Source organism: Salmo salar, chromosome 03 (genome assembly GCF_965601325.2).
Source record: "Salmo salar chromosome 03, fSalSal1, whole genome shotgun sequence".
Classification (NCBI taxonomy): domain Eukaryota; kingdom Metazoa; phylum Chordata; class Actinopteri; order Salmoniformes; family Salmonidae; genus Salmo; species Salmo salar.
Window position 1 is genome coordinate 33,004,899 of NC_138293.1, and position 25,242 is coordinate 33,030,140.

The window sequence follows — 25,242 nt, forward strand, 5'->3', positions numbered from 1 at the left end:
AACCTAGAATGGTAATACATTGTACTTACAGCAGTAAAAATATTGCTGACCCTACCCTAACCCTAACCCTAGAATGGTAATACATTATACTTACAGCAGCAACACTAATGTTGACCCTAACCCTCATTCTGGTTGATGTCCCACTCACTTGGTGATCTTAAAGATCCTCAGGAGTCTCAGTGCCCTCAGGACGCTGATGCCAAAGGACATGCCAGGCCGGAAAAAGCCCCACACCACCTCAAAGATGCTGCCAACTATCACCTGCACGGGAGAGACACCACGCAACATTCAAACACCATAAGAGAAGTTACGACAAACCTTTATCATTAAGAACACACATTAGTCAGCAATATAGGACAGTATCACATAAGAATAGCACTTAATTGTCCATATTGTTAGACATGAAATGTCTTGTTGTTTTTCCTAATTCCCTAATATAACACACCTTGATTCACCTGTACAACCATAAGAACATCTTATGTTGACCCACTTCTAATTCTTGGTTCACCATAAGCTAACGTGGAGTAAAATGAATGAACTCACTCCGCAGTCGAAGCAGTTGAAGGAGGAGTGGAAATAGAGCCGGAAACCCAGGCCGTACATCTTTAAGAACATCTCTGCCAAAAAGAGCCCCAGGAAAACAAACTCCGCATAGTCTGAAGAAAAAATAAATCATTATGAATCAAAGACTGGGCAAATGTTCACAGTTTTTTCTGTTCAAACCAAGCTATTTAGCTTTTTTTTCATTTTATAAACTCTGTACAACAGAAGAACCACATCTCCATAGTCTAGAAGTATATTTGAAAGCCGGCCAGATTGCATTGATAGTTTGCTACTGTAACTGTAAATACACTAAATAGCCTATACTTAGGACCTGGAGTTTCTTCTGAATGTGCAATCGTTGTTGTAAAAAGGGCTAATAAAGACACATTTTCATTCATTGATTGGTTGATTGATAGTCCAGCCCAGACGTACACAAGAAGGTGGAGAGCCATTCGGGCTGGTTGTGATGTACGATGGCCACACAGATGGTGTTGAGAGCCACCAGGCTGAGGACGGTCCAGTAGAAGGTGTCGGTCTTCACCATGCGCCGCAGGGAGATACGCAGCATACGCTCCTTACGACGTATATACGCTAACGGGCCACGCCGCACTGTACGGATCCGCATACGAGGTGCTCCTGGGGCAGGAAGAATGAGAAGAGAGGATGAGTAAATAGAAAGAAAGAGAGCGAGAGGAAGGATATGGAGAAAGAAAAAGGGCAGGGTTGGAGAGGAGAGAGAAAGGGTGTTGAAAATAGTAAATATGTCAAATAGAGGTCAAATACAGTAGATATTGGGGAAAGAGAGCAGATATGAAGGTGGGGAGAATGACAAAAAGACCCCTAAATATGAGGATCTGAGCTGTGTGTTCCTCTCTCACCTATAGTGGAGATCTCTGCATCCCCAGGACCTCCTCTATGCTTAGCATTTTTACTGGTGGCCCGCTTCAGCACTGAATACACACACAACAGAAAATTAGGACAAACAATAGCATAGATAGAACAACAGATGCTTATAAGCATAACGGCACAACATATTTCACTTGCCAGCCATTTCGTCCAAAAGGAACTACAAGCTAGTTATAGAGATAATGATATATTAATGGATGGAAATGGTAATGTTGACATACTAACTTTCAGGGCAAACTGACTGAAATACTCTGAACATGAGAGGAAGGAGGAAGAGACAATTAAATGTGGCTTTATTGATGGCAACTTTTTGCTAGGTTGATAAGGTATGGTGTAAATGAAAGTGTCATATGAACCATTCGTTTTCCAAAAAGGAGTGAGACTCACAAAAACATGATAAAAACAAGACTGTTGACAGAGGATATATCACTACAGGCGTGCGCCAAGCCATTTTCACCTTGCTGTTACCAAGACACCCGCGATGTTCACACAGTAATCAAAGCAAATTAACTTCTTGAGGGTTTTACGGTATATTTTCCTCTGAAAGAGGTTTAGCCTTTTCACTGCAATTTTCAATTGTCTGCAGCAGCTCTAAGCTAATGGAGGTCAAAGAGAAACAACATGTCTGCCTTTGTTTACAACTGGAGTTAAAGTGTAGTGTAGTGGATGGAGAGAGGCAGGTTGTGTAACAATTTTGGAACATGGTATAGAACATTCAAAAACATTGTACTGTACTGTAAGTGTAGCGGAGTTAAGAAGGTACCGGAAACTCATTCCACAGCAGCTTGAAATGTCGCGGATTGAGCTTTCCAATTAGATATTTTCCCGGCAGCCAAAACCATTGGAACGTTGTCAAGGAGAGGAATCACGTGTTTTGCAAAGCAGAGGATCACTGGTTCAAGCCCAGTAAGGGGCATTTGGACAGTAGAGGAAGCAAAGCTCTTAGCAGCACACTGACCCCTGTTGTTACATAAGGATTTACTGACGTGAACGTGGGAGGAAAGGACTTCAGCACAATTGAATTCACCATTGTGGTGGTGACTCCTCTCAATGAATTGTGTTTTCTGGTTCTTACCATCTAAAGCAGATCTCCCTGAATTCTTGTTCTCCTCCGCCAGCATCACCTCCTCTGAAACATTGGGATGAACATGTCATTGTCATCCACACAAAGTGAATTCCAGGTCAATCATAAAGTGCTCCTGAAACATAAACAGGGCTCTCTCTCTCTCTTTCCCTTAGCACTCTCAGAAGATCGTGAGCAAATCATGGGGCTAACCTGTTTAAAGGTAATATTGAGATGATTTTATTAGCATTACAAAGGTGAGTATTTGGGCTGAATGCATAGTGTTGCATAGTGTTGATGCTCTGAGAGGGGGAAGAACTCATCATCAGGTAAGAGCTCATCCAGGTAGCAGGCCCTGATGACGCCCTGCACAGAGGGAACACTTACTGATTTCTATGACTAATGCATACATTCAAACACAGACGGATGGACGTGTGGATGTGCACACACACACGGACATTCACACGCACACACACACACACACATACAGATGAGCATACACACACACAGATGAGTGAACACCCACCCACACGGATGGACGTGTGGATGTGCACACACACACACACACACACACACACACACACACACACACACACCCACACACACACACACACACACACACCACACACACACACACACACACACACACAGAGGGAACACTTACTGATTTCTATGACTAATGCATACATTCAAACACAGACAGATAGACGCGTGGATGTGCACACATACACAGACATTCACACGCACACACACACACACACAGATGAGCGTACACACACGGATGAGTGAACACACACCCACACGCATGCGCACACGCTCACACACACAGATATGCACAGACTCGCACTCACACATTTACACTTGCGTCAAGGAGTCCGCATCACCTTCCTCTCAAACTCTACTTGCGTGGGAGAAAGATACTGTAGATTGCCATTATAGCACTGCAGCTTCACAAAGTCACCCTCCATCAACATATTCACCAGGTAGCTCCATCACGGCAGATCCACTTGGATCTTATAATACATACATTTTTGCGTCTTATGTAGTTATCGCTCGGGTGGTAGCGGTTGTAAGATAACAGTACAGTACCTGCTCGGTCTATCCAGGCTCTGTATCCGTTGAGTTCTCTCTCCACCTGCTGTTGACGTCTCAGCTTCATGAAGGCTCTCCTGTTCTCCACCCGCTCCCTCTCTTTGGCAAACTCCCTACACACGCAGGACATGAGGCAATCCATTGTTTCCTCTTCCAAAACCCTCATAAAATCACACACAAACGTCCACATGTGCACGCACACACACATACACACATACACACAGCTTTTATTTACTCACCCAGAGAGGACTCCCAACACCAGGTTGAGTACGAAGAATGAGCCAATAATGATGAGAGGAATAAAGTACATCCAATTCCACATAGAGCCCAAGGCATCGTTGGTCTAAAGGAGGTACAATAGACAGGTATAGGGTACATAAATACAGGTACAGACTTAACGCTTCACTACTGAAGAGTTACTATGTAAGAACAAGGGGCTATGCATTCTCTGGAAATCAAGCACAATGCGGAAGCTGTGCCACAATGCCGTGCGCCGGGAACGCATCACACACGCACATTGTGGGTTATTTCCACAGGACAACATAGCCCCTCATTGATTATCCCTTACTTCAATGTCTCTACCTTAAAAATAGTTCCTAAAAAATACTTTGAGTAATCTGTTCTCACATTGTAGAGTACAGCTGTCCATCCCTCCATGGTGATGCACTGGAAGACAGTGAGCACAGCGAACAGGATGTTGTCAAACTGGGTGATGCCGTTGTTGGGGCCAATCCATGACCCGATGCAGTCATACTTTTCCGGACACTTCCTCACTCCACACGCAAACTCCACCTCGGTCGTATCCATCGTCTCATTTTCTAACACAGGACAAGGCAGGGGTTGTGGAGGTTAACGTGTAGGTAGCTTGTTACTTTCTACACAAAAATAACAGTGTCGCAGCTTTTTCATTGTTTGATTACATTAGCGCTGCATCTGACCTTTTCAATGTGACAAAGTTGCCTTAAAGGGGCAATCTGCAGTTGGTACATCCAATTTAGACCTTTTAAATGAATGATATGTACCCATTGATTTTTGAAGAATGTAACTTATAAAAAACCCATTAGCTTAGTTCAACTGTCGTTGCCCATCTGAACCCAAAATATAAGCTTGTTTTATAGGTCCCGTGTGGCTCAGTTGGTAGAGCATGCCGCTTGCAACGCCAGGGTAGGGGGTTTGATTTCCACGGGGGACCAGTTGGAAAATGTATGCACTCACTACTGTAAGTGTGTCTGCTAAATGTAAAAAATGATACTCCATTGTTTGTAAGCAAAGTAATTGAGAACAAACACTGTATATCCTCAAAACATTGTTAAAACTAACATTTTGATATCATGGATGGTCAGTCCTGGCATCCATAACTCTGTCTATGAATTTGAGAGTGGTTACATTTCTCCAGCCCCATCCCTCAGCTGTTTACCAAAACAGTGGCAGGGTAAACGCTTTGTTTTTGTTTGAAATGCAGATTGCTCTTTAAGAGGGCAATAAGGTTTAGGAGTAGCGTATGTCTAAGAGCGTTAACCTTAATTACAACAGGAGAGCTGTGATCCTTCCTCCTTCAAGGACCGCTTAGATTAAAAACTTGCACTTGAAACCTGACTGAATCTGTTTCAGCTAACCACCTCAGGGACCGGTCACCAACATCCCAGGGGTCAGTGCTGCTTCGTGAATTGAGGGTTGAGAAATACACATTCTGGAGAGATCATATCTGACTGTGTTAAACCATATTTTATAAAAATGGCTTGTGTGATTACAGAGTAATTAATGTTGACTAATTAAATGGGTAGCTAGGGAGCCCAGTTGGGCGTATTAAGGGATGGATTCCAATTTACAGAATGGTTACCTGGAGGAAAATGGGGGAGTGTCATGTTCAATTTCAGTCATGGGGAGGGTTTGGGGTCATGTAATTTGTAATTGATGACATTTTTATATTTCTCAGTGTTTTAGAATTAGTTGCTTATTAGGCTATATATCGATGTGTGCCCGATGCCGTCCCTCATCTCTGATTCTCTGCTGGGTGTGCAATATCAAGTGTGCCTATATGCTATTTAGTGTGGTCTCAATCAAGTGATCCATAGCCTATAGGCTACGAAGTGCACGCTTGGAGAAGCACAGAGCAAAGTTATATTTCTAAGATAGCTAATGGGATGGTGTAAATTAAACTAGGCTTTATTACACACGGAAATGGATATTCCAACCCTGAGCCCCAGCCTGCTCTGCTTTTTTTTGTGTGCTGCATAACTAATGGCTGCGCTGTGTAGGCCTACGGTGGTAGTTCAGGAGGTGAGTCAAAGGTTTCTACCAAAAATAGGTTTTGATTGGGCCTACTCCAAAAAATGTACTTTCTTGCGCGCGAACTAGCATATAACCTATGTTCTGTTCAGTTTGAGAAGAGAGAGCGAAGATGAGGAGGAGGACCGGAGGTCAACATTGATAGCTTGCTACTACTGTAATTGATTTGATTAAAAACAATATGTTTCTTGCCCCTGATGTTTTTATTAAACTTATTGACCTCACAATAAGCCAGATTCGAGTAACTTAATGTACATTGTGGTGCCGCGGCACAATCAATCGAAAATGGACAGCTCATGGTGCTGAAAGCAGTCAAATTCTAGTAGGCATAATTTATTTCAACCGTCACAATTTTAATTCGACTTTAATAACAACAAGAGGGTTTTGTGTTGGAGCCTATTTCTTCCTATTTAAGAAAAAAGAGGTAGGCCTACCTGTTTGACAGACAAAATTAGGCTGTAGGCTGCTATAGCCATAGATTTGTTGGTTATTCTTCCACCCACAATGCACTCTTTAATTATTTAGAGTCTAAGACGTTGGAGGAGGAGGGAGGGGTGCTAAGCTGACATATGGAATTGTTTTAAGGTGGTTATACCATGGATCATTTAGCTATTTGATTTTGAATTGTTGGACCCCTTAAGTTATAAACAACAACAAAAAAACTTTTTCTTTGGGCCTTTACTACTAAAGCCCATAGAAACACATTGAATAACACATTCAATGCCAAAACAATCAAAAAACTAATCGTAAGAAACAAGGTTTTGAAGTGTCTGTCCTAAATCTAGGAGATATTAAAAAAAAAAACTCAGGATATATATATATATATATATATATATATTTTTTTTACACATATTTAACTACCTTCATACTTCCATTCACTTTTTTAAACCGGTACCGGTTACCTTCAGACGAGTCCTGTGACACTTTTGGGGGTTGTAGATGAAAACGGAGAACACCATCATGTTCCCATTAGTTTGTAGCCCAAACAGTTCGGACGTTACCAAACAGAAGTTGGCACATCGACGGTACACACTTCAGACAAGTCAAAACGGAAAACACCATCGTGTTCGTGACAGTCTCCCCTTTAGAGGTTGGTCATAATAATTTATAGGTCAAACCGTTCCGAAGCTACAGACGTTTACGTGAGTTGCCAAAGTAAAAACAAACTGATATCTCTGGTTTAAATAAACGGATTTTGATAGGGATTTTTTGGTTATTTAATTTAGATTGACGCACTGGTGCGGCAATTGACTCTAGGGAGTTAAATAGCCGAGTCAGTGAAGGGTTGTTAAGTTAAAACCAAAACTCGAATTGTGGTGGTATGAGAGGGTATGCCATAGGCCTACCTTTTATTAAAGAAAATGGCAACAAAAAAAAAAGCACAGGCCTACCGCTTGTTAGTTTAAGATTTTCAAATCAAATCAAATTTATTTGTCACATACACATGGTTAGCAGATGTTAATGCGAGTGTAGCGAAATGCTTGTGCTTCTAGTTCCGACCGTGCAGTAATATCTAACAAGTAATATAACCTAACAATTCCACAACAACTACCTTATACACACAAGTGTAAAGGAATGAATATGAATATGTACATTTAAATATATAAATGAGTGATGGCCGAACGGCATAGGCAAGATGCAGTAGATGGTATAGAGTACAGTATATACATATGAGATGAGCAATGCAGGGTATGAAAACATTATATGAAGTGACATTGTTTAAAGTGGCTAGTGATACCTTACATCAAGATGGCAAGATGCAGTAGATGGTATAGTGTACAGTATATACATATGAGATGAGCAATGTAGGGTATGAGAACATTATATAAATGGCATTGTTTATTAAAGTGGCTAGTGGTACATTTAATTACATCAGATGGCAAGATGCAGTAGATGGTATAGCGTACAGTATATACATAAGAGATGAGTAATGTAGGGTAAGTAAAAATTATATAATATAAAGTGATAAATACATACATTTTTCCATTAATAAAGTGGGTGGAGTTGAGTCAGTATGTTGGCAGCAGCCACTCAATGTTAGTGATGGCTGTTTAACAGTCTGATGGCCTTGAGATAGAAGCTGTTTTTCAGTCTCTCGGTCCCAGCTTTGATACACCTGTACTGACCTCGCCTTCTGGATGATAGCGGGGTGAACAGGCAGTGGCTCGGGTGGTTGTTGTCCTTGATGATCTTTTTGGCCTTCCTGTGACATCGGGTGGTGTAGGTTTCCTGGAGGGCAGGTAGTTTGCACCCGGTGATGCGTTGTGCAGACCTCACTACCCTCTGGAGAGCCTTACGGTTATGGGCGGAGCAGCTGCCGTACCAGGCAGTGAAACAGCCCGACAGGATGCTCTCGATTGTGCATCTGTAAAGGTTTGTGAGTGTTTTTGGTGACAAGCCAAATTTCTTCAGCCTCCTGAGGTTGAAGAGGCGCTGCTGCTGTGCCTTCTTCACCACGCTGTCTGTGTGGATGGACCATTTCAGTTTGTCCGTGATGTGTATGCCGAGGAACTTAAAACTCTCCACCCTCTCCACTACTGTCCCGTCAATGTAGATAGGGGGCTGCTCTCTCTGCTGTTTCCTGAAGTCCACGATCATCTCCTTTGTTTTGTTGACATTGAGTGTGAGGTTATTTTCCTGACACTCCGAGGGCCCTCACCTCCTCCCTGTAGGCCGTGTCATTGTTGTTGGTAATCAAGCCTACCACTGTAGTGTCGTCTGCAAACTTGATGATTGAGTTGGAGGCGTGCATGGCCACGCAGTCATGGGTGAACAGGGAGTACAGTAGAGGGCTGAGAACGCACCCTTGTGGGGCCCCAGTGTTGAGGATCAGCGGGGTGGAGATGTTGTTACCTACCCTCACCACCTGGGGGCGCCCCGTCAGGAAGTCCAGGAACCAGTTGCACAAGGCGGGGTCAAGACCCAGGGTCTCGAGCTTAATGATGAGTTTGGAGGGTACTATGGTGTTAAATGCTGAGCTGTAATCGATGAACAGCATTCTTACATAGGTATTCCTCTTGTCCAGATGGGTTAGGGCAAAGTGCAGTGTGATGGCGATTGCGTCATCTGTGGACCTATTGTGGCGGTAAGCAAATTGGAGTGGGTCTAGGGTGTCAGGTAGGGTGGAGGTGATATGGTCCTTAAAGCACTTCATACTAGTCTCTCAAAGCACTTCATGATGACGGAAGTGAGTGCTACAGGGCGGTAGTCATTTAGCTCAGTTACCTTAGCTTTCTTGGGAACAGGAACAATGGTGGCCCTCTTGAAGCATGTGGGGACAGCAGACTGGGATAAGGATTGATTGAATGTGTCTGTAAACACACCAGCCAGCTGGTCTGCGCATGCTCTGAGGACGCGGCCAGGGATGCCGTCTGGGCCTGCAGCCTTGCGAGGATTAACACGTTTAAATGTTTTACTCACGTTGGCTACAGTGAAGGAAAGCCCGCAGGTTTTGGTAGCGGGCCGTGTCAGTGGCACTGTATTGTCCTCAAAGCGAGCAAAAAAGTTGTTCAGTCTGTCTGGGAGCAAGACATCGTGATCCGCAACGGGGCTGGTTTTTCTTTTGTAGTCCGTGATTGACTGTAGACACTGCCACATAACTCTCGTGTTTGAGCCGTTGAATTGCGACTCCACTTTGTCTCTGTACTGAAGCTTAGCTTGTTTGATTGCCTTGCGGAGGGAATAACTACACTCTTTGTATTCGGTCATGTTTCCGGTCACCTTGCCCTGATTAAAAGCAGTGGTTCGCGCTTTCAGTTTTGCGCGAATGCTGCCATCAATCCACGGTTTCTGGTTGGGGAATGTTTTAATAGACGCTGTGGGTACTTGTTACTTGTTAATGAACTCGCACACCGAATCAGTGTATTCGTCAATGTTATTATTCGCCTCAATGCGGAACATATCCCAGTCCATGTGATCGAAGCAATCTTGAAGCGTGGAATCCGATTGGTCGGACCAGCGTTGAACAGACCTGAGGGCGGGAGCTTCCTGTTTTAGTTTCTGTCTATAGGCTGGAAGCAACAAAATGGAGTCGTGGTCAGCTTTTCTGAAGGGAGGGTGGGGGAGGGCCTTATATGTGTTGCGGAAGTTAGAATAACAATGATCTAGGGTTTTGCTAGCCCTGGTAGCACAATCGATATGCTGATAAAATTTGGGGAGCATTGTTTTCAGATTAGCCTTGTTAAAATCCCCGGCTACAATAAATGCAGCCTCAGGATATGTGGTTTCCAGTTTACATAGAGTCCAATGAAGTTCTTTCAGGGCCGTCGATGTGTCTGCTTGGGGGGGATGTACACGACTGTGATTATGATCGAAGAGAATTCTCTTGGTAGATAATGCGGTCGGCATTTGATAGTGAGGAATTCTAAGTCAGGTGAACAAAAGGACTTGAGTTCCTGTATATTGTTATGATCGCACCACGTCTCGTTAATCATAAGGCATACACCCCCGCCCTTCTTCTTGCCAGAGAGATGCTTGTTTCTGTCGGCGCGATGCGTGAAGAAACCAGGTGGCTGTACCGCCTCAGATAGCCCATCTCGAGTGAGCCATGTTTCCGTGAAACAGAGAATGTTACAATCTCTGATGCCTCTCTGGAAGGCTACCCTTGCTCGGATTTCGTCTACCTTGCTGTCAAGAGACTGGACATTGGCGAGTGGTATGCTCGGGAGCCGTGCGCGATGTGCCCGTCTACGGAGCCTGACCAGAAGACCGCTCCGTCTGCCCCTTCTACGGCGTCGTTGTTTTGGGTCGCCGGCTGGGATCTGATCCATTGTCCTGGGGGGTAGGCCAAACAGAGGATCCGCTTCGGGAAAGTCGTATTTCTGGTCGTAATGTTGATGAGTTGACATTGCTCTTATATCCAATAGTTCCTCCTGACTGTATGTAATAAAACCTAAGATTACCTGGGGTAACAATGTAAGAAATAACACATAAAAAAAATAAAATACTGCATAGTTTCCTAGGAACACGAAGCGAGGTGGCCATCTCTGTCGGCGCCGGAAATAGGTATTTTGAAGAAAATGAAACGGATCTGATTACATAAAATGATCTATAAGAGCGCTTTGATCGGCGATGCTTTATGCTAGAAACAAGCAGCAAAATACCCGGAAAAGATGCATATGGGGATATCCCTTTTTCGTTTTTTGACATTCACGGGCTGACTTTGCTTGGGAAATAATCTAATTATGTCACTATCAATTGATTAAGCTATTCACTTTCTGTACAATAGAAGATGTTAAACTCAGACAGCTTTTAAGGAAACACTTGTGACCTTCTCTCGTTGGTTAAGCCATGGAAGAAAAGTAGCCAGCTGTTAAAGCTGTAATTTTTCTGCATCGGTAGGCTTACTCTGTCTGGGGTGGAAAGGTAGGCCTAACTTTTGAAAGCACCATGCACAGAATCCTAATGATGTCTCAGATTGAATTATTTGAAAACAAGGACAGTTTGGTTGCAAACAAGACACACTGATTTGGCATTGGAGAAATATGATAAGATGAACACATAGGTCTATCTCTCTGTCCATTCTTAGCCTGTCATTTCAATTACTTGTGTGGTATTAAAATACGATTCCGCTAATATGTAAAATTAAGTACAATTGTGTGACATTTTTTATAAAAGGCCATTTTTTTCTCGGACCTGCAAATACAACAACAGATTCATGTAAGGTTTTTACTATAAAGGAGATCTTTCCACCCCTACTCTTGTCCATGGTGGTCTGCGAACCCACAACCTTCTGGCCCGCAGCCCTGTGAGCTATCAAAATTCCTGCATTGCCATATCATGCTTACAGGATGAATAACAGTTTCTAAAACTGCATATCTAAGGCTCTGGTCTATATAAGAAGTCAGGGTAAACGATAGACATGTTCTCTGCTATCCACTTTTTCATTATTATTTGCGGTATAGGGGAGGGTCACCTGTTTATTCTTTAAGTGTTCAGGGAGGGTTTATGTGAAATATATTTTGCTGAAGGGAGGGCCATCCATTTTCATTTCAGAGGTCAGATTTTCTCCATGTAACCCTTATTATAAATAACGTTAACTCCCAAACATGAATAATATGTTTGCCCGAATGCCATCACCTTACAAATCTGTGCACATTAAAAGCCTATAAGTACAGTACACTAGTTAGAACAAGCAGTTTGAAACATTACTGTGTAAATAAAAACAAAACAAAAATATTTTTTTGTAGAGTAGAGTCAGATGCAGTGGTGTATCTGTACTTTACTTTACTATTTATAGTTTTGACAACTTTTACTTTTACTCCACTACATTCCTAAAGAAAATAATTTACTTTTTACTCCATACATTTTCTCTGACACCAAAAAGTACTTGTTCCATTTTGAATGCTTAACAGGACAGGAAAATTATCCAATTCATGCACTTATCAAGAGAACATCCCTTGTCATCCTTTTTGAAAAGATGGTGTCGAAGAACATGGCTGCCGTTTTACATTCTCCCAACCAATTGTGCAATTTTCTTATTTTTTTTGCGTTTTGTGCAACTTATTTTTTTACTTATTGTGTACATAATGTTGCTGCTACCGTCCATTATGACCAAAAATAACTTTTTCCTTTAACGAGTCCGACGAGAAGGATAACCTGCTTTCACTGGAACAGACCCAGATCCACACCTTTTGCGTGAAGAAAAGACGCCGAAAAAGAGGACGCAAATTGGGGCTCCATCTGAGAAGCCGGAGGCGAGCGAGTAAACTCCCAATACCATCCATTCTCCTTGCTAACGTGCAATCGTTAGAAAATAAAATGTATGACCTACTATTAAGATTATCCTACCAACGGGACATTAAAAACTGTAACATCTTATGTTTCCCCCGAGACGTGGCTGAACGAAGAAACGGACAATATAGAGCTGGCTGGCTACCTCTGGTAAGACGAGGGGTGGGGGGGTGTGTCTTTTTGTCAATAACAGCTGGCGCGGGATGTCTAATATTAAAGAAGTCTCGAGGTATTGCTTGCCTGAGGTAGAGTACCTTATGATAAGCTGTCAACCACACTATCTACCAAGAGAGTTCTCATCTGTATTATTCGTAGCCATCTATTTACCACCACAAAGCGAAGCTGGCACTAAGACCGCTCTCAACCAACTCTATAAGGCCGTAAGCAAATAAGAAAATGCTCATCCAAAAGCGGCGCTCCAGGCAAACTGGCAAACTTAAACTTAAATCAGTTTCACCAAATTTTTACCAGCATGCCACATGCGCAACCAGGTAAAATAAAATCCTAGACCACCTTTACTCCACACACAGAGATGCATACTAAGCTCTCCCCCACCTTCCATTTGGCAAATCTGACCACAATTCTATCCTCCTGATTCCTGCTTACAAGCAAACACTAAAGCAGGAAGTACCAGTGACTCGCTCAATACGGAAGTGGTCAGATGATGCGGATGCTACACTACAGGACTGTTTTGCTAGCACAGACTGGAATATGTTCCGGGATTCATCCAATGGCATTGAGGAATCTGCATCGAGCTAAAGGCTAGAGCTGCCGCTTTCAAGGAGCGGGAGACTAATCCGGACGCTTATAAGACATCTCGCTATGCCCTCAGACGAACCATCAAACAAGCAAAGCGTCAATACAGGATTAAGATTGAATCCTACTACACTGGCTCTGACGCTCGTCGGATGTGAAAACTATTACGGACTACAAAAGGAAACCCAGGCACGAGCTGCCCAGTGACGTGAGCCTACCAGACGAGCTAAATGCCTTTTATGCTCGCTTCGAGGCAAGCAACACTGAAGCATGCACGAGAGCACCAGCTGTTCTGGATGACTGTGTGATAACGCTCTCGGTAGCTGATGTGAACAAAACCTTTATTAAACAGGTCTACATTCACAAAACCGCTGGGCCAGACGGATTACCAGGACGTGTACTCATAGCATGCGCGGACCAACTGTCAAGTGTCTTCACTGGCATTTTCAACCTCTCCCTGACCGAGTCTGTAATACCTACATGTTTCAAGCAAACCATCATAGTCCCTGTGCCCAAGGAAGCGTAGGTAACCTGCCTAAATGATTACCGCCCTGTGGCACTCACATCGGTTGTCATGAAGTGCTTTGAAATGCTGGTCATGATTCATATCAACAGCATCCTCCCGGACACCCTAGACCCACTCCAATTCGCAAACAGCACCAACAGATCCACAGATGACGCAATCTCAATCGCACTCCACATGTGAGAATGCTGTTCATCAACTACAGCTCAGCGTTCAACACCATAGTGCCCTCGAAGCTCATCCCTAAGCTAAGGACTCTGGGACTCAACACATCCCTCTGAACTGGATCCTGGACTTCCGGACAGGTCGCCCCCAGGTGGTAAGGGTAGGTAACAACACATCTGCCACGCTGATCCTTAACACTCGGGCCCCTCAGGGGTGTGTACTTAGTCCTCTCCTGTATTCCCTGTTCACCCACGACTGCGTGGCCAAACACGACCCCAACACCATCATTAAATTTGCTGACGACACAACAGTGGTAGGCCTGATCATCGACAATGATGAGACGGCCTATAGGGAGGAGGTCAGAGAACTGGCAGTGTGGTGCGAGGACAACAACCTCTCCCTCAATGTGAGCAAGACAAAGGAGCTGATCGTGGACTACAGGAAAAGTTCCCCTTAAAATCGATGGGGCTGTAGTGGAGCGGCATCACCAATGAACTATCATGGTCCAAACATACCAAGACAGTCGTGAAGAGGGCACGACAAAGCCTTTTCCCCCTCAGGAGACTGAAAAGATTTGGCATGGGCCCCCAGATCCTCAAAAGGTTCTACAGCTGCACCATCGAGAGCATCCTGACCGGTTGCATCACCGCTTGGTATGGCAACTGCTTGGCATCTGACCGTAAGGCGCTACAGAGGTAGTGCAAACGGCCCAGTACATCACTGGGGTCAAGCTTCCTGCCATCCAGGACCTATATAATAGGCGGTGTCAAAGGAAGGCCCATAAAATTGTCAGAGACTCCAGTCACCCAAGTTATAGATTGTTCTCTCTGCTACCGCACGGCAAGTGATACCGGAGCGCCACGTCTAGGACCAAAAGGCTCCTCAACAGCTTCTACCCCCAAGCCATTAGACTGCTGAACAATTCATAAAATTCACCACCGGACAATTTACATTGATACCCCCCCTCTTGTACATTGCTGCTACTCTCTGTTTGTTTGTTACCTAGCCATAGTCACTTTGCCCCCACCTACATGTACAGATTACCTCAACTAGCCTGTACCCCTGCACACTGACTCGGTACTGGTGCCCCCTGTATATAGCCTCATTATTGTTATTCTTATTGTGTTACTTTTTATTATTACTTTTTATTTTAGCCTACTTGGTAAATATTTTCTTCTTCTTGAACTGCACTGTTGGTTAAGGGCTTGTAAGTAAGCATTTCACGGTAAAGTCTACACTTGTTGTATTCGGCGCATGTGGCAAATAAAGTTTGATTTGATTTACTGCCTCTGAACTGGCAGACTCACTAAACACTTTGTTTGAAAATTATTGTCGAAGTGTTGGCGTGTGCCCCTGGCTATCCCTAAATATACAGTATATATATTTTTTATTGTGCAGTCTGGTTTGCTTAATATAAGGATTGTGAAATGATTTAAACCATTACTTTTGATACTTAAGTATATTTAAAACCAAATAATTTTACACTTTTACTCAAGTAGTATTTTACTGGGTGACTTTCACTTTTACTTGAGTCATTTTCTAATAACGTATATTTACTTTTACTCAACTATGACAATTGGGTACTTTTTCCACCACTGGTTAGATGGGACAGTCCGGTCCTCATGAAGCTGTCAGGTAAAGAGTAGCAGTATAAAGATGTTCTTAATAATGATGCAGGAGGGAGAGCGTGAGAGACAGAAAGAGAGAGAGATTGTCAAATACAGGATAATAGAGATGAGGACCCTGTGAAAATAGATGAGGACCCTGTGAAAATGCAACACGGAGGGGAAGGGAACCTCTTTAATGGATAGAGGTACAGTAGAAGTGGGCAAAGAGGTTTTGGGTAGAGAGCGAGTATGAGGGAGTGTGGGGTAGTGTATAAAACACAGAGAGTGTGAGGGAGACTGGAGTATGTAACTACCTAGGATGTCAGCAGTAGGTAGACAGGTGTGGTGGAGCTTCCCGCTGTAGAACTCCAGACCGATGATGGCGAACATAAGAATGGCGAAGAACAAGAGCAGACCGATCTGGAGCAGGGGCACCATGGCCTTCATGATGGACTTCAGCACGATCTGCAAGCCTGATGATAAAATGTTATAACACACACACACACGTGTGAAGAGTTAATGTCTGATTGCCTCTGAGAGTTAGACATTATAGTAAGGTACATATTGAAGTATTATGACACTGTAAATTATATTGATATGCTGGTAGATATTGACGGTACTCACTGGGGATCCCAGAGACCAATTTAAGGGGCCTCAGGACTCTCACCGCCCTCAGGGTCCGCAGATCCACTGGTATGTTCATGTGGGCCCCTGCTGTTGCCAGTATTCTGCAGATAGAAATACATGATCAGATTCAGAATAAAAAATTGAATGAATATTTTCCAGTGGGATCAACGGTTAATAAGCAGTGTGGTTTATGAATAAGCGGTTTTGGGGCGGAAGTGGTGTACATTGAATTATAATTTATACTGAGTATACCAAACATTAGCAACACCTTCCTAGTATTGAGTTGCACCCCCTTTTGCCCTCAGAACAGCCTCACTTCGTTGGGGAATGGACTCAACAAGGTTTCGAAAGCGTTCCACAGGGATGCTGGCCCATGTTGACTCCAATGCTTCCCACAGTCGTGGCAGTTGGCTGGATGTCCTTTGGGTGGTGGACCATTCTTGATACAAACAATAAATTGTTGCGCGTGAAAAACCCAGCAATGTTGCAGTTCTTGACACAAACCGGCTTTGCACACCTGGATTGTACAATATTTGCACATTCTTTTTTTTTTATTCTTCAAGCTCTGTCAAGTTGCTAGACAGCCATTTTCGAGTCTTGCCATAGATTTTCAAGCTGATTTAAGTCAAAACTGTAACTAGGCCACTCAGGAACATTCAATGTCTTCTTGGTAAGCAACTCCAGTGTATAGTTGGCCTTGTGTTTTAGGTTATTGTCCTGCTGAAAGGTGAATTTGTCTCCCAGTGTCTGTTGGAAAGCTAATTGAAACAGGTATTTCTCTAAGATTTTGCCTGTGCTTGGCTCTATTCTGTTTCTTTTCATCCTAAAAACTCCTCAGTCTTTGCTGATGACAAGCATACCTATAACATGATGCAGCCACCACCATGCTTGAAAATATGAAGAGTGGTACTCAGTGATGTGTTGTGTTGGATTTGCCCCAAGCATAACGCTTTCTATTCAGGGCGCACATATTTTGCAGTTTTACTTTAGTGCCTTATTGCAAACAGGATGCATGTTTTGAAAAATGTTATTCTGTACAAGCTTCCTTCTTTTCACTCTGTCATTTAGGTTAGTATTGTGGAGTAACTACAGTGTTGTTGATCCATCCTCAGTTTTGTCCTATCATAGCCAATAAACTCTGTAACTGTTTTAAAGTCACCATTGGCCTCATGGTGAAATCCCTGAGCGGTTTCCTTCCTCTCCAGCAACAGAGTTAGGAAGGACACCTGTATCTTTGTAGTAACTGGGTGTATCCGAAGTGTAATTAATAACTTCACCATGCTCAAAAGGATATTCAATGCCTGCTATTTTTATTTTTACCGATCTACCAATAGGTGCCCTTCTTTGCAAGGCATTGGAAAAGTTCCCTGGTCTTTGTGGTTGAATCTGTGTTTGAAATTCACTGCTCAACCAAGGGGTCCTTCCAGATAAGTCCATGCAACTTATGTGACTTGTTAAGCACATGTTAACTGCTGAATTTATTTAGGCTTGCCATAACAAAGGGATTGAATACTTATTGACTCAAGACATTTCAGCTTTTCATTTTCAGCTTTTCATTTTTTATTAATTTGTAAAGATTACTTTGTCTTGACCAAAAGAGTATAACATGTTGCCGCCGTAGCACTTGATTGATTCCAGCAAGCATTTGGCCGCCTTTGATAAAAAAATTATAAAATAATTAGCCAATCAGCATTGAGTTCAGCTCAACTGTGGGTTGTCCTGGTGCAGCAAAGCACCGCCCAAGGGAGGCCTGTTTGCATTAGGCTTCAGACCAATCAAATCACTTCCTTTGCAAAACGTCATTGTCAGAAAAACGTGTCTGTTTCTGGTCTGCTTGTGTTGATGTCCTGCAGTAGCTAGCTTGCTAAATCATCCCTTTCCTAAGCCATGGACGGAGATGGGGATTTGAACTTCTGGTTTTGACTTAATTCTCTGTACAGGCCAATGATTATGACAGCGATTCTGATCTAACCATAAATAAATATGTTGTGCCACTGGCCTGAGACAATTTATGTTTAATATGTAGCCTAGATGTAGCCTAGTAGGTTTGCATTAACTAGCTAGTTAACTTAGATGGTTCATTGTTGCCCATGTGAGGAATTCAGGCTAGCAAGTATTTTAGCTAGGTAGCCTATCACAACAAAAACTAAAAGTGTGTGTCATGACGTTGCCCTCTTTGGACACAGCGAGCACCATCCCCCTACCTCTGCACCATCCCCCTCTCTCTCTCCTACACTCAAGCTGCTGTGGTCAGAGAGGTCGTAAATTCCTGGAGGAGAATCTTCCTCATGGCCAGACAGTATAGAGAGAGTGAGTTTCATAGAGAGAACAAAGGAATTTCTTCCACCTCACAGAACTGGAGAACCGAACGACATTCATGTTCTGGAGAATGTATAAAAGATCAGTGAAGTAACGAGCTACGAACTGGTCCGTTTGGTACAATTTTGTGAAACTCATGAGAGACAATACAGCCACATTTCCATAACCCCATTTATACAAGAGTCTCAGTTATGAGGCTTACATCTAATTGTTGTATAAAATGAATGAGTAAAGATGAAACTATTTGTGAAATGATGTAATGTGATTTTAGACTGTTTAATGAAGGAAATTCCAATTCCCTTTGGAGTTTAACTAAATCAGAGGACCGCCCTTTGAGCACAGGCAGGACCCGGAGTCATGGGACAATAAAACCCCCACCTGGGTTTTCTCACTTCAGACCAGCTTACCTCGATTACCACGAGAGGGCTAAGGTTTGAGTAGAGACCAGCTTACCTCGATAACCATGAGAGGGCTAAGGTTTGAGTAGAGACCAGTACCTCATCACAGAAGGCTAAGGTTTGAGTAGAGACCATGCAATTCTCTTGCTGAATTCTTAACCATACCATGTGGTTAAACTCTTAGACTATTGATACCGACAGAATAAGAACAAATCTTTAATACTAATTACTAGTCTGCAGCTAGGAATTATGTACCCGTGAACGCGAAGACATCTACTCTATAACAACATTAATGAATGTTACTCTGAACTATCCATTCTAACCACGGCAGAGAGAGAGAGAGGGCGGACAAACTCTCCAACAGAAACAAACTTTTCAACAGAGATCCCGACGACACACTGAGCTATATATATATGATATATATATATATATATATTGATTACAATTATTCCCACACAATTACACACACACAAATCAGCACCATGGGCAGCCATATGATATTTAGCAACATTGATTGGACTAAATCATTTTTGGTATCTTTAAGTTTGTTTTCAGTGTATTAAACTAAGCATGTATAACCTTGTTGAGCTGATGATGTTTCAATGTTTAAGTTGAAATGGTGCTGGAATAGCGGAGGCAGTCCTCCTGTTGTCTTAGTGCTGACTTGCGGTAACTCTGTGGTTCTAAATCAGTAGTTGTTTAGTAAACTGTAGATATTAACTTGCTTGACCATGCTGCAGGTGATATAACTGTTGGTATGCACTACTTGCTTTGTGGACTTCACCGGACATATGTTAATTTCCGGTTTTGGGATGAAACAAATGTATGTCACGCCCTGATCTGTTTCCCCTGTCCTTGTGCTTGTCTCCACCCCCCTCGAGGTGTCGTCCATCTTCCCTATTATACCCGGTGTGTACTTATACCTGTGTCCCTGACCCTGAGTCCGCCTGCCACCCTGTACCTCTGCCTTAAACTGGATTTTCGACCCCTGCCTACCTTGACCTGTCTTGTCTGCCCCGGTTTGCTACAATAAACAGTGTTACTTCGACAGTCTGCATCTGGGTCTTACCTTGATCCCTGATAGTATGTGTAGTTGAATTTATTCCGACACTGTGTGACTGTTGTCTTTTTGTTGTCACGGCCTTATTGTATGTCATGGTGGTGTATGAACTAATGGGTTATAGAGCAAACAACGCAATTATCACAACATAGGTTGTAATATGGCTTTTTTACTGATTTGGCTTGGCTTCCCCAGTGATGTTATCCACGCACCGCTACTGGTCAGGAATGCAGCGTACAGTACAAGATATACAGTGTATACAGTACATAGAGACTGTGAATTTGCCTTTCTTTGCCTCCTGTTGGTTGCTGTAAATGGTGTTTCAATGTTTGTGTGTGTGGGTGGAGGGCTGTCAATACGTGCGTCGGTTGTTGAGAGATTTGGTTTGTACTCTCTCCCTCCAGAGAGAGCCACACTGAATGATGTCTGTGTTCTTACCTACTGATAATGACTCTCTGAATGTAATGTGGTCAGATGATAATAAATAATAATCAGTGGTGTAGTCAATGATTTATACACTGAGTATACCAAACATTAGGAACACCTTCCTAGTATTGAGTTGCACCCCCTTTTGCCCTCAGAACAGCCTCAATTCATCAGGGCATGGACTCTACAAGGTGTTGAAAGCGTTCCACAGGGATGCTGGGCCATGTTTACTCCAATGCTTCCCACAGTTGTGTTAAGTTGGCTGGATGTCCTTTGGGCGGTGGACCATTCTTGTTACACACTGGAAACTGTTGAGCATGAAAAACCCAGCAGCGTTGCAGTTCTTGACACAAACCGGTGCACCTGGCACCTACTACTATATCCCTTAAAAAATGTGGTCTTGCACATTTACCCTCTGAATGGCACACATAGACAATCCATGTCTCAATTATCTCAAGGCTTAAAAATCCGTCTTTAACCTGGCTCCTCCAATTCATCTACACTGATTGAAATGGATATAACAAGTGACATCAATAAAGGATCATAGCTTTCACCCGCTCTTTCTATGTCATGGAAAGAGCGGGTGTTTTGTTGTACATACTTTTTTCTTTTTTTACAAATGTTCGAATTTCTTTCCACTTTTACAGTACAGAGTATTTTGTGTAGATCATTGACAAAAAATGACTATTAAATTCCTTTTAATCCCACTTTGTAACACAACAAAATGTGAAAAAAGTCAAGGGGTGGGAATACTTTCTGAAGGCGCTGTAGATTAATAGATTCACTCACTCACACACGTCAGTGCTGTGGATTGTGGGCGAGGGTGTGTGTGTGTGTGTGTGTGTGTGTGTGTGTGTGTGTGTGTGTGTGTGTGTGTGTGTGTGTGTGTGTGTGTGTGTGTGTGTGTGTGTGTGTGTGTGTGTGTGTGTGTGTGGAGGGGTGCAGAAAGCACATGGCAGAAACTCAAGTGTGGGCCCACGCAATATTCACTGAAAGCGGAGAGAGACAGGGACAGAGAGAGGGAAAGAGGGAGAGGGATTGATGAAAAGAAAGATCGAGAGATTGAAGGAGAGAAAGAGGGTAAGAGAGAGAGCGTGGACAGAACGAGAGAGAGGGGGGTTGTCCTGAGACTGGGGAGATAGCGAGAGAGCGAGAGAGAGAGATAGCGAGAGAGAGATAGAGAGAGAGAGAGAGAACACATGGAAACCATATGTTTTCTGTATTTGATACCAGTCCACCAATTCCGCTTCAGCCATTACCACGAGCCCGTCCTCCCCAATTAAGGTGCCACCAACCTCCTGTGGTGGAGAGGTGTAGGAGTCTACAGCCAGAAAACACATTTAACAAAAGCTGCAGCACTGCTGCTTTTTCAAGGCTGATCTGCTGGGGGGGAGACTGGTTTTGAGACTGGTTAGGTTTGCTCTCAGAACCACACGACCAATAGCCTCGTCCCAGATCTGTTTGTGCTTTTGCCAACACCACTGCTGTCACTGTCAAGCCAAACATGACAATGAGTGACAGTTGATATGATAGCACAAACAGACTGGCACTCAGGTTACACAAACCAACTGTCACATAAACACAGTCTAAATCAAGCAGTTCCTGCATTGGAGAAATACACTAGCTAATAGTGATTAGTATTTTCAGTAGTTGTTAATGTTAAGGGATTGATAGGAGTAGCATAGGCAGATTTCTGGAATTGATTTATGTTGTTTAAGTGTTTGTTTGTCGTCGTTCATTCACGCTACAGTGAGAAGTTGCTTCACTATCACGTTCATCCTCATAGTGTAACTTAATTGTACTGAAACTGACTTTTAAGTGATTGAATTCATTACGTGAACAGAATGCGGCCTGCCGGCCTCTCCCACACACCTCCACCTACACGGAGAACCAGCACTGAACACTGGGAGGGAAAAATAGAGAAAAAGAGAGAGAGAATAACTCTAATCTGAACATCACGTTGCTGCCATTATAAGACAACTCTGCTTACAGCTAACGACAACAACACAAACAGAGGAGTCCTGTATGTAGAAGAGAGTGGGGTAAATTACACCAAAGGGGTAAGTTGAACCAGCCTTGTTTCTAGGAAACCATACACAAAATGAATAATTTCACCAAATATTTCATGGAGTCTGTGAAGGAAGAAACTACATGGAAAAAGTGGTAAGCAAGTTAGATCCAAAAAACAGATTTTCACCAAGTCAAATTAATTTATTGTGTTAGAGGTTTCATGATGCTTCTATCTAAACCAACATCAATCATTTTATGATTGTTCTATACATTAGTTGGGGTCTATAAGCTTCAACATGAGGTCTTAAACCTACTGTAATATGAAAGTGCATCCTTGTACCTGTGTGGGCTAATATAGTCAAAATGTTTGCCTATGGGTAAATTGAGCCAATGGCCATGGGGTATGTTGAGCCGATGGCAATTAGAGCAAATTGAAATGTTTTCTTCCCAGACATAATGCAAGGCCTTATCGCTGGGATACAAGGTAACAACAGGGTCTGGCCTATGTTAAAACTGTTTAAAAAAGTACAAAGTGGTTTTTAGATGTTAAGCCTCTGTTAAAAGATGCTTAAAATTATTAAAAGATTGTGTTGATTGTGTTCGTGTTTGTTTGATTGTGTTGTCTTGTGTTTGGGAAAAAAACATGGTTATGGTAGTGATAATATTTCATTCAGTACAGAAATTTGTAGGCGGCTTAACTTACCCTGTCTCGCGGCTCAACTTACCCCATATCCGGGCAAAGTTGTGCCAAGAGACTACAATTTTTAGACAAGCTAGCTTTTCAACACTGTAAAGTTTACATGATTCTGATTATTTCCAGGGATACACAACATCGTGAAATATATGTAGATATATTTTCCTTGACGGAGTGCCCACTGACAAAGAAATGATCAGTCTATAATTTTAATGGTAGGTTTACTTGAACAGTGAGAGACAGAATAACAACAAAAAAATCCAGAAAAACGCATGTCAAAAATGTTATAAAATTATTTGCATTTTAATGAGGGAAATAAGTATTTGACCCCTCTGCAAAACATGACTTAGTACTTGGTGGCAAAACCCTTGTTGGCAATCACAGAGGTCAGACGTTTCTTGTAGTTGGCCACCAGGTTTGCACACATCTCAGGAGGGATTTTGTCCCACTCCTCTTTGCAGATCTTCTCCAAGTCATTAAGGTTTCGAGGCTGACGTTTGGCAACTCAAACCTTCAGCTCCCTCCACAGATTTTCTATGGGATTAAGGTCTGGAGACTGGCTAGGCCACTCCAGGACCTTAATGTGCTTCTTCTTGAGCCACTCCTTTGTTGCCTTGGCCATGTGTTTTGGGTCATTGTCATGCTGGAATACCCATCTACGACCCATTTTCAATGCCCTGGTTGAGGGAAGGAGGTTCTCACCCAAGATTTGACGGTACATGGCCCCGTCCATCGTCCCTTTGATGCGGTGAAGTTGTCCTGTCCCCTTAGCAGAAAAACACCCCCAAAGCATAATGTTTCCACCTCCATGTTTGATGGTGGGGGTGGTGTTCTTGGGGTCATAGGCAGTATTCCTCCTCCTCCAAACACGGTGAGTTGAGTTGATGCCAAAGAGCTCCATTTTGGTCTCATCTGACCACAACACTTTCACCCAGTTGTCCTCTGAATCATTCAGATGTTCATTGGCAAACTTTAGACGGGCATGTATATGTGCTTTCTTGAGCAGGGAGACCTTGCGGGCGCTGAAGGATTTCAGTCCTTCACGGCGTAGTGTGTTACCAATTGTTTTCTTGGTGACTATGGTCCCAGCTGCCTTGAGATCATTGACAATATCCTCCTGTGTAGTTCTGGGCTGATTCCTCACCATTCTCATGATCATTGCAACTCCACGAGGTGAGATCTTGCATGGAGCCCCAGGCCGAGGGAGATTGACAGTTCTTTTGTGTTTCTTCCATTTGCGAATAATCACACCAACTGTTGTCACCTTCTCACCAAGCTGCTTAGCGATGGTCTTGTATCCCATTCCAGACTTGTGTAGGTCTACAATCTTGTCCCTGACATCCTTGGAGAGCTCTTTGATCTTGGCCATGGTGGAGAGTTTGGAATCTGATTGATTGATTGCTTCTGTGGACAGGTGTCTTTTATACAGGTAACAAACTGAGATTAGGAGTACTCCCTTTAAGAGTGTGCTCCTAATCTCAGCTCGTTACCTGTATAAAAGACACCTGGGAGCCAGAAATCTTTCTGATTGAGAGGGGGTCAAATACTTATTTCCCTCATTAAAATGCAAATCAATTTATAACATTTTTGACGTGTTTTTCTGGATTTTTTTGTTGTTATTCAAATAAACCTACCATTAAAATTATAGAGTGATCATTTCTTTGTCAGTGGGCAAACGTACAAAATCAGCAGGGGATCAAATACTTTTTTCCCTCTCTGTAAGTGCATTATCTTCCATTTAACTTCATAAACAAAATGTTTTATAAAACGTTTAGCGTGCTTCCATTGGGATTAGTAAAGCATGCGGCATTAAACCATTATTAGTCACAGAATAAATAGCTGGGTCTGTGTTTTCCCAACCACTACCCACATGGGACTAGAAACCATTGTTTATACAGTTCAATTAGCACAGCAAGATTGGAAATGTGCCCCCCCATCCCCCTATATTATAAGTGCTGTATAATATTGCCAATGCTGTGTACAGACTGAAAATGGAGAGAAAGGGAATCAAGAGGTGGACTGAATATATGTT

General features: G+C 42.9%; 1 protein-coding gene across 1 annotated transcript in view; it reads right to left on the reverse strand.

The window, feature by feature from the left end:
- Positions 1-25,242, reverse strand: part of LOC106599779 (voltage-dependent R-type calcium channel subunit alpha-1E) — an 88,673-nt gene that overhangs the window by 32,705 nt on the left and 30,726 nt on the right. The window contains exons 3-10 of the mRNA XM_082973088.1: positions 16,301-16,404; positions 15,991-16,149; positions 4,232-4,422; positions 3,844-3,947; positions 3,602-3,717; positions 2,525-2,578; positions 544-656; positions 149-261 (exon numbers count right to left, since the gene is read on the reverse strand). Of these exons, the coding sequence (XP_082829214.1) occupies positions 149-261; positions 544-656; positions 2,525-2,578; positions 3,602-3,717; positions 3,844-3,947; positions 4,232-4,422; positions 15,991-16,149; positions 16,301-16,404 (954 nt within the window). The remainder of the gene's footprint in view (positions 1-148; positions 262-543; positions 657-2,524; positions 2,579-3,601; positions 3,718-3,843; positions 3,948-4,231; positions 4,423-15,990; positions 16,150-16,300; positions 16,405-25,242) is intronic.